The sequence below is a fragment of the Myotis brandtii genome, unplaced genomic scaffold (genome assembly GCF_000412655.1).
Source record: "Myotis brandtii unplaced genomic scaffold, ASM41265v1 scaffold246, whole genome shotgun sequence".
Taxonomy (NCBI): domain Eukaryota; kingdom Metazoa; phylum Chordata; class Mammalia; order Chiroptera; family Vespertilionidae; genus Myotis; species Myotis brandtii.
Genome location: NW_005359310.1, coordinates 310,850 through 324,260, shown reverse-complemented (window position 1 = coordinate 324,260; position 13,411 = coordinate 310,850). Strand labels below are relative to the sequence as shown.

The window sequence follows — 13,411 nt, the reverse complement described above, 5'->3', positions numbered from 1 at the left end:
CCCCGGGCACCAGCAGCGGGTGCGAGCGGTGGGCGGGACCACAGTGCGTGGGAGCAAAGAATTTTCAGTAACCACCAGAAGCTCGCCCTGATGACAGCAACTGGCACCCCACCTTGGTCTGGTGCCCCGCTCACTTGCTCCACCATCCCACCGCGGCCAACACCTGCCATGTTCCACCCCCTGGTGGTCAGTGCACATCATAGCAACTGGTTGTTTGGTTCCAGTTGTTCCACTGTTCAGTCTATTTGCATATTAGCGTTTTATTATATAGGGAAGGATTACTGGTCTGGAAGAGACCTTTAAGAAATATTGGTTTTCCCTCAGGCCAATGATCATGTTAGTTAGAAATGAGAATTTTTGAATATAAATAAGTTGGTGTGATTTAGTTTTATATGTAATCATAATTAAAAAATATAAATTTTCCTTCTGAAATGTTCTTGTAATTTCATTTTTTATTTTACTTTTTAATATATTTTTTTATTGATTTTTTACAGAGAGGAAGGGAGAGAGATAGAGAGTTAGAAACATTGATGAGAGAGAAACATCGACCAGCCGCCTCCTGCACACCCCCCACTGGGGACGTGCCCGCAACCAAGGTACATGCCTTTAACGGGAATCGAACCCGGGACCCTTTAGTCCGCAGGCCGACGCTCTATCCACTGAGCCAAACCGGGCAGGGCATGTTCTTGTAATTTTCGACATACAGGAAAACTGTAGGCAAACCCTTATATTTGTATTCTGCATATAATAACACATTTTAGTGACAAGTGCAGGAAAAAAACTCAGCTTAAAAAACATTTTTTTTAAGAATTTGATCTTCTGTACATTTTATTTTCTTTTTTAAATATGTTTTTATTGATTTCAGAGAGGAAATTAAAGGGGGAGAGAGAGAGAGAAACATCAATGATGAGAGAGGCTCATTGATTGGCTGCCTCCTGCATACCACCTACTGGGGATCGAGCCCACAACCTGGGCATGTGCCCTTGACCGGAATCAAACCTGGGACCCTTCAGTCCGCAGGCCAACGCGCTATCCACTGAGCCCAACCAGTTAGGACATGTTTTTTTTTTTTTAGCTTAAAATTTTTTAAATCCTTCACCCAGATTCCCCAATTTAACATTTTACCAAATTTGTCATATCGTTTTTTCTTAAAAAGTTTATCTTCTGCCCTAACTGGTGTGGCTCAGTGGATAGAGCGTCAGCCTGCGGACTCAAGGGTCCCAGGTTTGATTCCGGTCAAGGGCATGTACCTTGGTTGCAGGCACATCCCCAGTAGGGAGTGTGCAGGAGGCAGCTGATTGATGTTTCTAACTCTATCCCTCTCCTCCCTCTATGTAAAAAATCAATAAAATATATTTTTTTAAAAAAAGTTTATCTTCTAAAGAGGTAAGTTTTACAGATGGACACCTACTGCCCCTAGATGTTTCAGTGTGTATTTCATAAAACAAGGGCATTCTTCTACATGACTTCAGTAAACGTATCACAACCAGCAAATTACAGTGACACCGTACTGTTCTTTAATCCACAGGCCTCCTTCACATTTTGCTAGTTGTGCATATAATGTTCTCTATAGCAAAAAAGAAAAGAAAAAATTTTTTTCTGTTCCAGAATCTAACCTGAGATCAATAGTTAAATTGAATTGTATGGCTTTAATATCCTTTCATTGGGAATAGTCCCTCATTTTTTCTTTGTCTTTTATAACCTTCACATTTTTTACTACTTTTCAGTTTCTTAGAATATTTCTTCATTCTGGCTTGTTAGGTTTTCTTTGGTCTGGATTCGGGTTACACATTCTTGGTTAGAAACGTTACAGGAGTGTCCATCCCAGGATGTGGGTTGGTTCCGTTGTTGGCGTTGTCAGCGTGGGTCACTTGGTTAAAGGGGTGTCTCCAGGGTTCTCCGTGTAAAGTCACTCTTCTTCCCTTTGGAATGAAGGAGTGTCACTGAGAAGCACCTTTGGAAATAGGGAAATATTCTGTTTTTCCATCAAATTGATCCATTGGTTTCACCATCCCGTGGATTTGCCTGAATCACATGATTGTGATGGTTGCCAGATGGTGCTTTTCTAATCCATCGTTTCTTCTGCTGCTTTGTTTATTGGTTGGCATCCTTTGTAAGCAAGAGCTTTCCCTGCTCTCCCATTTAGTTCTTTATTCATTGATGTCAGTTTAGACTCATGGATTCTTGTTTTTATTCAATGAATTGTGATCCTTTATTTATTCAGTGCTTAAATTGTCCCTTGAAGTCATTGCTACTGGGACGTCACTTGTAGGAGCTGTCAGCAGACTGTAAAAAATACACACATATGTCTCTATGTGCAAACATATGAAAATGAGTGTGTGTGTGCGTGGAGTGCTTGACCTCTCCATCGCTTCTCTTGCCTTCCCTTCTGTTCATCTGACCCCACGCCCTCTCCTGAGGCATCTGCATTTCCTTCTGGCTCTCACTGATGTTCCTGTTCTGCCTGTCCCTTAAAGGCGGTATTTCTTGGGGCACCTGAGTTTTCTTTGTCCTGCATGTGAAATAGGTCCTATAGTCTCTTCTTTGCCATTTTAAATTTAGGTTCTGGTCATTTCTCAGGCGATGTTAACAGCCTCCTATTTGTACTTCCTGCTCCCATTCTTTCCCCCCTTTATATTACCCTTTACTAGAGGCCCAGTGCACGAGATCCATGCACTGGGGGTGGGCCCCTCAGCCCAGCCTGCGCCCTCTTGCAGTCTGGGACCCCCCCCGGGGGGGGGGGCAGCCGGCAGTCAGACATCCCTCTTGCAGTCTGGGGCTCTCGCAGTCCGGGACCCCTCACTCCTTACCACCTGCCTGCAGCAGAGGCAGGAGAGGCTCCACCACCGCCCCTGTGGGAGCACACTGACCACCAGGGGGCAGTTCCTGTGTTGAGCATCTGCCCCCTTGTGGTCAGTGCGTGTCATAGTGACTGGTTTCACCTTCTGGCCAATTTGCATATTATGCTTTGATTATATAGGATCATGCTGTAGCATTATCTTTTTAAAAACACAGATGTGATCAGTAATAGGAATCTCTAGTAGCATCACAGAAACTCCTTTTACTAAAACAACAATGCCTGTAAGTGTCCGGGGAACTAAATCAGTAGGGGAGGTACTTCTCTGTTTACCTAAGCTTCTTGCCCAATATTTTCACTTAAACACTCAGTGCAAGAGTCACATAAAACTGTTCATATATACAGGGTGGGGCAAAAGTAAGTTTACAGTTGTGAGCATGCAAAACACAGTTTATTCTTGTATTCTTATTTATTAATTACTGTATTTCCCACAAGAAAAACTATAAACCTACTTTTATCTCACCTTGTTTTCACCTTTTATGTACTTGTATATGCTGCTCTCTTTGCCTAGAATATCCTCCCTCTCCCTCCCTCCCTCTTTCTTTCTTTCTTCCTTCCTTTCCTTTCCTTTCCTTTCCTTTCCTTTCCTTTCCTTTCCTTTCCTTCCCTTTCCTCTTTCCTTTCCTTTCCTTTCCTTCCCTTTCCTTTCCTTTCCTTTCTTTTCCTTTCCTTTCCTTTCCTTCTTATCTTCCTATCTTCCTTTATTCAGAGTTATAGTTGCAGTTCATCTTTTATAGTGTTCTGTCCTTGCCTATATTTCTATACTGTGGTAGTAATCTTAACAGATTACTGAAATTACTTGCTTAGATTCTTGTTTCCCTTCACTGGGCCATGAGATCTTCAAGGGCAAGGACCTTTTCTTAATCTTTGTGGTAAGAGTTACTTTTATTATTGTATCGTCATACTAATGGTTATAATAATAAGTTACCACTTAATAATAGTGAATGACTGTGCCCCCAACAGTCTGTGTTACATTTAGTAGCAGAGTGACCTTTTGGAAAATAGAGACGTGTTCCTGTCCGTGTCCTATTTAAAACATTTAAATGGTTCCTTACTGCATTATTAAAATTAAGTTCATTTTTCTTAACGAGGCTTGCATGTCATGGCATAGTCTAGTCCTCATTTCTTGATGTAGTCTCACCTCAAGCCTTTCTGGCCCACCAGTTGGCCTGTGCTGCTGATGTTCATATATACAGGTAAACACACACTCACTCATTCCTGAAAACACTTTCTTTTGTTCAGATGTCCCTTCTCCTTTCCCCAGGAGAGCCATTCCTGTTCTTCCCAGAAAAAGCATTCTACCCTTTCATGTGCTCTTAGGACAGTGATGGCGAACCTATGACACACGTGTCAGAGGTGACATGCAAACTCATTTTTTTGGTTGATTTTCTTTGTTAAATGGCATTTAAATATATAAAATAAATATCAAAAATAGGGTTGACACTAGTTAATAAAATTATATAGGTTTCAGGTGTACACTTATATAATACTAGAGGCCCAGTGCACAAAATTCGTGCATGGGGGGGGGGCAGGCGGGGAGGTCCCTCAGCCCGACCTGCACCCTCTCCAATTTGGGAGCTCTCAGGGGATGTCCTACTGACGGCTTCGGCCTGCTCCCTGTGGTTCTCTGCTCTCTGCAGACCTGCCTGCTCCATGCCACCACAGGCCCTGGTGTCTGCTCTCTGCGGGGGCCTGTTTGCCCCTCACTGCCGTGGCCAGGGGCAAGCAGGGCCCTGCTGTCTGCTTGCCACGGGGGACTGTTTGCCCCTTGCCCCCGCGGTGAGGGCTTAAAGGACTGGGGGACTCCGGTGGTGCTGAGGGCACCGCCATCTGCATATTCCATCTTTATTAGGTGGGGTTGTAAATATTGTATTCTCCCAGTCTGTAAAGAATGCATTTTTCACAGGTGCATTGTATTTCATTATATAGCTATGCAGTAGTGAGTCTCCTGTTGGTCATATTCCTCATTCCCTGTCTTGGCCATTTAGGTTGATGCCTTTCTTGAGCTTAGCAGCAAGTAACTTCTACTTAAGTCACTTTGAACACGGTCACACATGGGAATGTACATCTTGGATAAATTACTGAAAGTAGTCATCTGAGTCAGAGTCTGTTATTTGTCACTTCGATAGGTGTTGCCAAATTGTTCTTCACAGTGTTACCAGTCTGATTCTCATCAGTAATGTATATGCGTAAGAGTACCTATTCACCACGTGCTGCCCAACACAATTATGTAACTATTTTAGTCAGACTGATAGGCAAAAGTGAAGTATTATTGTAGTTTTAATTTGCGTTTCTCTTAATGCATGAAGTATTGAATATCTTTACATTTGTATTTCTTGTTTTAGGGACTGTGTCCATATTCTTTGCCCATTTATCTGAGTTGCTTAACACTGAAGCTGAATCTGACCACCTTTCGTTCCTTGAGTGCTCAGCTCTCTGAAGTTAGAAGAGTATATCCTCGGGTTTTTATAAACAAAGCTATTCTCCACTTTTTCCTCTCTCTCCCTTCCTCTACCCTCTCCTGTGTGTGATTTTATGAAACCTCCATACATGTATGCTACCTTCTAAGTTTTTTCCCCGGTCAGATCTCAGGACCTCTGTGACTTAATGGCAATACCCTACTCCTGCTATTTGTAATACAGTTTATAAGAGAAAATCACAGACTCTTCTGCTTTATAGGTCCATGATGATGACAGTTAAACAATCCTTTCTGTTAAGGGAAGGTAAACCTTGGTTATAAATCATTACCACTGAAAGTTTTCACAGAATTTAATTTTGTTAATTGAGAGAATGGATTTTCAGTCTTTGTACTAGTGTATAGGATCATAAATCAGGTATATGGCAGACTCATTTATCACCCAAAGAAGTGCTTTTATTTCTCTAGATCAAGCATTGGCAATTTCATGGATACAGTACTTTTGTGTATGTATGAATCATCAAACAAAAAAAATAAACATGAAAGAATTCATGGAATAGAATAAAATACTTAAAAATACACACACATTCTGTACCAGATAGCTAATATTCTTAGGGGAAAAAAGAGACTATAGATGAGTTTATACCATTTTATTCTTTCATGTCATGTTTTAAAAAAAAAAAAAAATTTTTTTTATTGATTTCAGAGAGGAAGGGAGAGAGATATAGAAACATCAATGATGAGAGAGCAGCATCGGTCGGCTGCCTCCTGTACTCCCATCGAGCCCACAACCCAGGCCCTCAACCCGGGCATGTGCCCTGACAGAGAATGGAACTTGACCTCCTGGTTTGTAGGTTGACAACTCAACCACTGAGCAACACTTGCTTACTGTCGTTTTTTTAGATCTTGGACTTGGAATAAACACATGTGTTCAGTCTTCCATGTCTGCATTTTCCACCCCTTTCTATGTATAACTCATAGTCGCCCTGCAAGACAAGCCAAATGTCCATTTCCTTCCGGATGCTTTTCCCAAGCCTCTCCTAAGGCTCAAACCAGGTTCAACATACTTCACTTATCGTTTCCTGTGTACCTGTCCTAAGAGAGCATATGTTTCCCTTCTCATTGTCCTGAATGCTTGTGGAGTCATGCTAATTGTGGCTAAGAGTGTGTGCTTTGGGCAGAGGCGAATCTAAGTCTGGAGTCTAGGTCCGCTATATCACTCACTTTGTCACTGTGTGGCCTGGGGGTAGTTAGCCTCTGGACCTATTGTATGTGCGGTAAGAGCATGCGAGTGCAGTTAGAGGGTGAGGCACACAGCAGATAGTGTCAGCCATGTTTATTAGTCTGTGAACCCTTGGCAACAGGGACTGTGCATCTCCAATGTCCAAAACGTAGGAGACCCTTCATACCTGCTTTTAGCACATAGTTGTTGCTTAAGTAGTTGTCCTGTAAGTGAGCAAATCATATTTCCACAAGTAGCATCTCCACCTACATCTATTTTTTTTTATTTTTTTTATTTTTTTAAATATATTTTATTGATTTTTTACAGAGAGGAAGGGAGAGGGATAGAGAGTTAGAAACATCGATGAGAGAGAAACATTGATCAGCCGCCTCCTGCACATCTCCCACTGGGGATGTGCCCGCAACCCAGGTACATGCCCTTGACCGGAATCGAACCTGGGACCCTTGAGTCCGCAGGCCGACGCTCTATCCACTGAGCCAAACCGGTTTCGGCTCCACCTACATTTAAACACTTTTATAAAAGGAATGTTGGTGCATTGGCGTCTCATGAGCCTGTTAATGACTTGGTGCGTAGCAAACAATATCTGAAAGTTGATTTTCAAGCCTTTGATTGAAGAGGATGATTGGTCACGTGTAGACTGTTCTAAGCATTGAAAAGTTTAACATGTTGCACAGACACACTTACTCATCTGACCCTGGAAATATGTAATATTTGTGGTTATACCTGAGGCCTGTAAATAGTGTTCTTAACCAGCGATGAAAGAGAACCCTATATAATAAAACCCTAATATGCTAGTGATATGCTAAGGCCGCTCAACCACTCACTAGGACGTGCACTGACCACCAGTGGGCAGACACTCAGAACGGTAGGTTAGCTTGCTGCTGGGGTCCAGCCCATCGGGACTGAGCGAGACGCCCTGGAGCCCTCCCACAGTCCCTCCTCGGCTGGCCAACCTCCCACGTCTCTCCCTGGCCCCAGTCGTGCACTGGTGGGGTCCTTCGGCCTGACCTGCACCCTCTCGCAATCCTGGACCCCTCGGGGGATGTCAGAGAGCCAGTTTCGGCCCGATCCTGCAGGCCAGATTGAGGGACCCCCCTGGTGCACAAATTCATGCACCAGGCCTCTAGTGATGGTATAAGTTTAATGACAAGAAAAAAGCACGAGATATATAATACTTTTGAGTTACTTAGCAATGTGTGGTTGATTTATACAAATTAGAAGTAGAATTTCACTTGTTGGTCCACTCAACAATTAATTGAGTGTTATGTGCCCGGCACTGTTCTTGGTGCTAGAGATACAGCAAAGCATAAGATGATCTCGGCCCTAAAGAATTACAGCTGAGTGTCTGTGAGCCTGTGTGTTAGCTGGGAGCATTGCCTAGACACCAAAGAAATACAAGAGGGTGGTGTGGAGAGAATGATAGTGGGAGTGGGGAGCCAGAATCCAGGTTCCCCGACTCACCGCTCAGTGTTCTTTAATAATATGCCAGTCTCTTGAGTAGAATCTTCTAACAAGTAAAGTGATTTTACATAAAGGGTTAAAGTACAGGAAGCCAACTCCGATAGATACTTTCTGCAGGGGATTCAGTAGCCTGTGGGCATGACATTATTCCAGACAGACTTCCAGGCATGTAGGTGCTGCTGCTGCCTATTCACCAGACCAAGCGCTCAGTGCTTTCCCATGACTGCTTCCTCCTGTTCTCAGTACGGCGGGACTTTGGGGAAACTTAGTGCATTTTCAGGCTCCAAAGCAAATAGTCTGAGTTTCTGCTTTTAATTTTATTGTGATGCCCTAGCCACTTGGGCTCAGTGGATAGAGCGTCGGCCCAGGACTAAAGCGTCTCAGGTTTGATTCTGGTCAAGGGCACAGAACCTCCACTGCAGGGTCAGTTCCGGCCCCAGTCCGGGAGGCAACCAATTGTGTCTCATGTCAATGTTTCTCTCTCTTTCTGTGCCCCCCCCCCCTTCCACTCTCTCTAAAAAAATCAATGGAAAATAATCTTCCTGTGAAGATTACCAAAAAATAAAATAAATTTTATATGCAGTTTTGACTACATGTAAAGGAGGACCAAGCTAGTAACTGTAAGTCTTAGGTGTATATTGATAGAACTTGTTCTGCATGGTGTTAGGCACACACGACTCTCTGATCAGTTGCTCTTGTCCACTAGTCATCCACTTTGTGAACATCGAAATACACTTTCTACTTAGCAATTGCTATAGACTTTTGAATGGAATTAAGAATGTATCTTTGCCGAAACCGGTTTGGCTCAGTGGATAGAGCATCAGCCTGCGGACTGAAAGGTCCCGGGTTCGATTCCGGTCAAGGGCATGTACCTGGGTTGCGGGCACATCCCCAGTGGGAGATGTGCAAGAGGCAGCTGATCGATGTTTCTCTCTCATCGATGTTTCTAACTCTCTATCTCTCTCCCTTCCTCTCTGTAAAAAATCAATAAAATATATTAAAAAAAAAAAAAAGTATCTTTGAGCCCTGGAAGGTGTGGCTCAGTTGGTTGAGCGTCATTCCATGCACCGAAAAGTTGCTGGTTTGATTGCCAGTCAGGACACATGCCCAAGTTTCTGGTTGATACCTGGTTAGGGTTCATATGGGAGGCGCAATGGGTCAATCTCTCTCTCCCTCTCCCTCTCCCGCTTCTCTCCCTTTCCCCCTTCCTCTCTCCCTCTCCCCCTTCCTCTCTCCCTCTCCCCCTCTCTCCCTCTCTCCCTCCCTTTATCCCTCTCTTCCTCTTTCCCTCTCCTCCTCCCTCCCTCTCCTTTTCTCACTCAAAAAATAATAATCAATAAAAACATAAAATAATAGACTGTATCTTTGAGAAGCGTATCCTCCTCTGGTACTTAATGGCCACCACAGACTGGGTCCCCACCTCGAGATCTGTATAACGAATGACTATAAATGCTTGTAATGCCAAAACCTCATGTAAAAGAAGCTAAGTAGGTTAAGATAGTGCTATTCTTAGTTAACACAGACATCCCTTGGTATATCTGTTCTACCACCTTTCATGAATAGTCGTGTTATCTTTTGGAATGCCATCGCTGGTAGGATACCTGTTTTTCCCTGTCGTGTGGGCAGGTGCTGATGAGTGGCTTTAAGTTTGGTAACCCCTCTGAGAAGGGGAAGGCGGGATCAGACAGCGCCAGGAGTGTCGGCTCTGTTCTCCTGTCTTGGTCCCTGACTCGGTGTTTCAGGTGGACACTGACACTGGGCAATGCCAAGCTCCTGCAGGGGCCGATGGGACGTGGCCTCTCTCCAAGCAAAGGCAGCCCCGGGGCCAGAGGCTCTGAGCTGAGGACAGGGTGCTTCATGCGTAGTTCTTTCTCTCGGAGTCTCTTGTGAGTAGTGAGTGAGGGCGGTAAGAGGCCAGTAGCTCAGTGGTTCTCAACCTTCTCGGGGCATCCAGACCATCCGGGAGCTTCTTAAAATACAGACGCCTGGACCCATGCTCATAGTTTTAGATTCAATGAGCGTTTCCTGGAATGGCCCACTTGTGCAGGCAGGCCGAGACTCTCAGCGCAGAGTTCTCCGATCCGTGTGGTCCACGTTGGTCACGTTTAGTGGCAATCTAGTAGTGCATCTTGACCCCTCCTCAATTTTTTGTCATTTGGGTTATTTCTCATTTTCTGCAAATATCACTAGAATCAACCATCAAAGGGGGGAGAGTTCTTTGATTATTTTTTTTAGGAGTACAATTCCTTTAAAAATGAATTACCAGGTCATATAGATATGTTCAATATTATGAGATGATTCTAAAGGGAAGGTATCATATGATGTGCCATTGAGAATATGTGGGTTTGTCGTTTTCCCACTTAACAAGGTGACTGGTAAGAAGGGTTGTGCCCAAGAGCTACTTGATGGACCAGGACAGTGAGGGACTGTCGGAGAACAGCTGGTTCTGGGCCTTCGATTCATGTAGCAGGAGAGGTATCTTCAGGCCTCGAAGCACACTTTACGTTTCTCAGGAACAATTTTGGTGCTATTTCAAGAGCAACAATGATCTGTGTTTCTTTCCTTTTTTTTTAATTCTCCCCCAAGGATATTTTTTTCATTGATTTTTAGAGAGTGGAAGAGAGGGAGGCAGAGAGAAAGAGGGAGAGGGAGAGAGAGGAGAGAAACGTCGATGTGAGAGATGTGAGAGAGGCACACTGATTGGTTGCCTCCTGCACGCGCCCTGGCCCAGCGGGGGATGAACCTGCAACCCAGGATGTGCCCTTGACTGGGAATCAGCCGGAGCAGAGCCAGCCGGTCATCTTTCCTTTTCTAAGGACAACAGTGTGGAAGTAGATACTACATTTGGCCACCAGCCAAGTTGATTTTGCATTTATAGAAAAATGTGCTAAATAGCAGGAATTGTCTTCACACGTACTGTTTCTGAAGTGTTTTTCATATAGTTACTAACTTTGTTGCCATGTAAAATCACTGTGCTTCAAAGCAGTCACCATTTCCAGCCCACACTGACAGCCTCCTTTTGGTGTATTTTTTGCAGGAGGTCTATCGAATTCCAAAGAAAAGTCAGACGGAAAAGGAGAGCACAGGTAAGTACTCAGAGACCCTCTGTAGCTTTGCAGACACTCTTTGGAATATGCAGAGGTAACCGATAAGAACTTGAGTAGTTTTGTTTTTGAAACCAGACAGTTTGTAGTTAGGTAAATGGGATATTTGGTGTAAAGGTTTGGAAACTTGTAATTTTACGCTTTCTTAGTAAATTTTTGCCAAAGGAGATGTCTCTTTGTATTATCTTTGTTGTTGGTTTCCTTGAAATCATGGCCTTTAGTAGTCTTTCTTCCATGCATTGGTTCCTTTAGATCAGACATTCTTTATATATACATACATACATATATATACATATATATACACACATACATACATATATATACATATATATAGAAGGGAGAGGGAGAGGGAGAGGGAGAGAGAGAGAGAAAGAGAGAGAGAAACATCAATGATGAGAGAGAATTATCAATCGGCTGCCTCCTGCCCGCTCCCCACTGGGGATTGAGCCCGCAACCCAGGCATGTGCCCTTGACCAGAACTGAACCTGGGACCCTTCAGTCTGCAGGCTGATGCTCTATCCACTGAGCAAAACCAGCCAGGGCTAAAGATTCTTACATTGGTTTGATAAAAGTTGTCTAATCCTTTTTTTAATTAAAGAGACATTTCCTGTTGAGGTTTTTATGCCAGGCTGCTCTTCTGCAAATTGTAAATATGCAGAGTTACAGGGGCAGTGGATGGCGTTCACATTTTCTTTTTAAAATATATTTTATTGATTTTTTTATAGAGGGGAAGGGAGAGGGATAGAGAGTTAGAAACATCGATGAGAGAGAAACACCGATCAGCTGCCTCTTGCACAGCCCCTACTGGGTATGTGCCTGCAACCCAGGTACATGCCCTTGACCGGAATCGAACCTGGGACCCTTGAGTCCGCAGGCCGACGCTCTATCCACTGAGCCAAACCGGTTAGGGCGGCGTTCACATTTTGAACTGACAGGCAGACTGCCTTGCTAAAGGTCATGGGAGCGTCTTGTGTGCCGTGTCCACGGAACTTGTGAAGGCTGCTGAAGGCGCGGACGACACGTTGGTGGGGAAAGTAGAAGAGGGCATCGCAGAAGAGGCTTTCGGGAAGCACAGTGCACTCACACACAGGCCTGTGTCTCGTCCAAATCCAGGACGGACATGAGGGAGGAGTCCACGGGCTCATTTGTTGGATAGAAATTTTATTACACGGTTGATGCATCATGATGGAGAAAAGTCTACCAAGTAAATTTTTTTTCATCCTTTTTCCCTTAGTAACTGAGCGAGGAAGGGATGCTGCTGTCTTCAGAGATCAAACCGCTGCCCCAAAGACTCCTAACCGGTCAAGAGAGAGAGACACAGACAAGCAGACTCAGAGTAAAGAGAAAAGGAAACGAAGGGGCTCCCTCTCACCGCCCTCCTCTGCCTACGAGCGAGGGACAAAAAGGCCAGAGGACAGGTGAGTGGCAAAAGGTGCTCAGGTCACACCTGGTTTTGGACCCCAAGGGCTTTTGGAATAAGTATATCCTCTTGATGAGTGAGTATAAAACTTCACCAGGAAATGTGGAGACAGTCTCTTGATACTAGTATTAGCTGTGAAGACTAAGAATAGGTTTTTGGTTCTTGAGTGTTTTCCACTTGATAACATTCAAATCCTATTTGAGGAGCCAAAGACTTGTTCTCTAAGGGGCGGGGCGGGGGGGGGGGATAGCTCCTCAGAGGTAGCGGTGGTTCTTGTCAGAGCTTCCCTAGTGACTGCGCCCCACGAGTCAGAGTGCTGATGGATCCTGTGCCCGAGGCTCTGTCATGCTCGTAGGGAAAGGCCATCTGATCACCACGAGGGACTAGAGAACACTTATCCGGAGAAGTTCCTTTAAATGTTAGATTTGCATTCACGTAGCAGTTGTCAGGGTTTTCAGTTGTGGGCTCTCTGGGTGTGTGATAGCAGCTCATCATGATTTTACTTTACATTCCCCTGACCACTAAAGAGATGGAACGTCTTGTCGTGTATTTATTGGCCATTTCTGTTTCCTCTTCTGTGAAGCATCTTTATATGTTTTATTCATTTATTATTTGTCTTTTTAAGTATTGGGAGGTTTTTTGTTTGTTTGTTTTTAATATGTTTTTATTGATTTCAAAGAGAGAGGAAGGGAGAGGGATAGAAAAATGGAAACATCAATGAGAAAGAAATGATGATTGGCTGCCTCCTACTGGCAGCCCTGGGCATGTGCCCTGTCCAGGAATCGAACCAGTGCCCTCCTGGTTCATGGGTCAACGCTCAACCACTGAGCAACACTGGCTGTTAGGAGTTTTTTATATACTACATTCTAAATATAATTATGTTTTACTGATAATTTTTGCAAGTATTTTT

General features: G+C 44.0%; 1 protein-coding gene across 1 annotated transcript in view; it reads left to right on the top strand.

The window, feature by feature from the left end:
• SETD2 (SET domain containing 2) overlaps positions 1 to 13,411 on the top strand; it is a 66,318-nt gene that overhangs the window by 37,419 nt on the left and 15,488 nt on the right. Inside the window, exons 13-14 of the mRNA XM_005867203.2 lie at positions 11,015 to 11,063; positions 12,316 to 12,499. Of these exons, the coding sequence (XP_005867265.1) occupies positions 11,015 to 11,063; positions 12,316 to 12,499 (233 nt within the window). The remainder of the gene's footprint in view (positions 1 to 11,014; positions 11,064 to 12,315; positions 12,500 to 13,411) is intronic.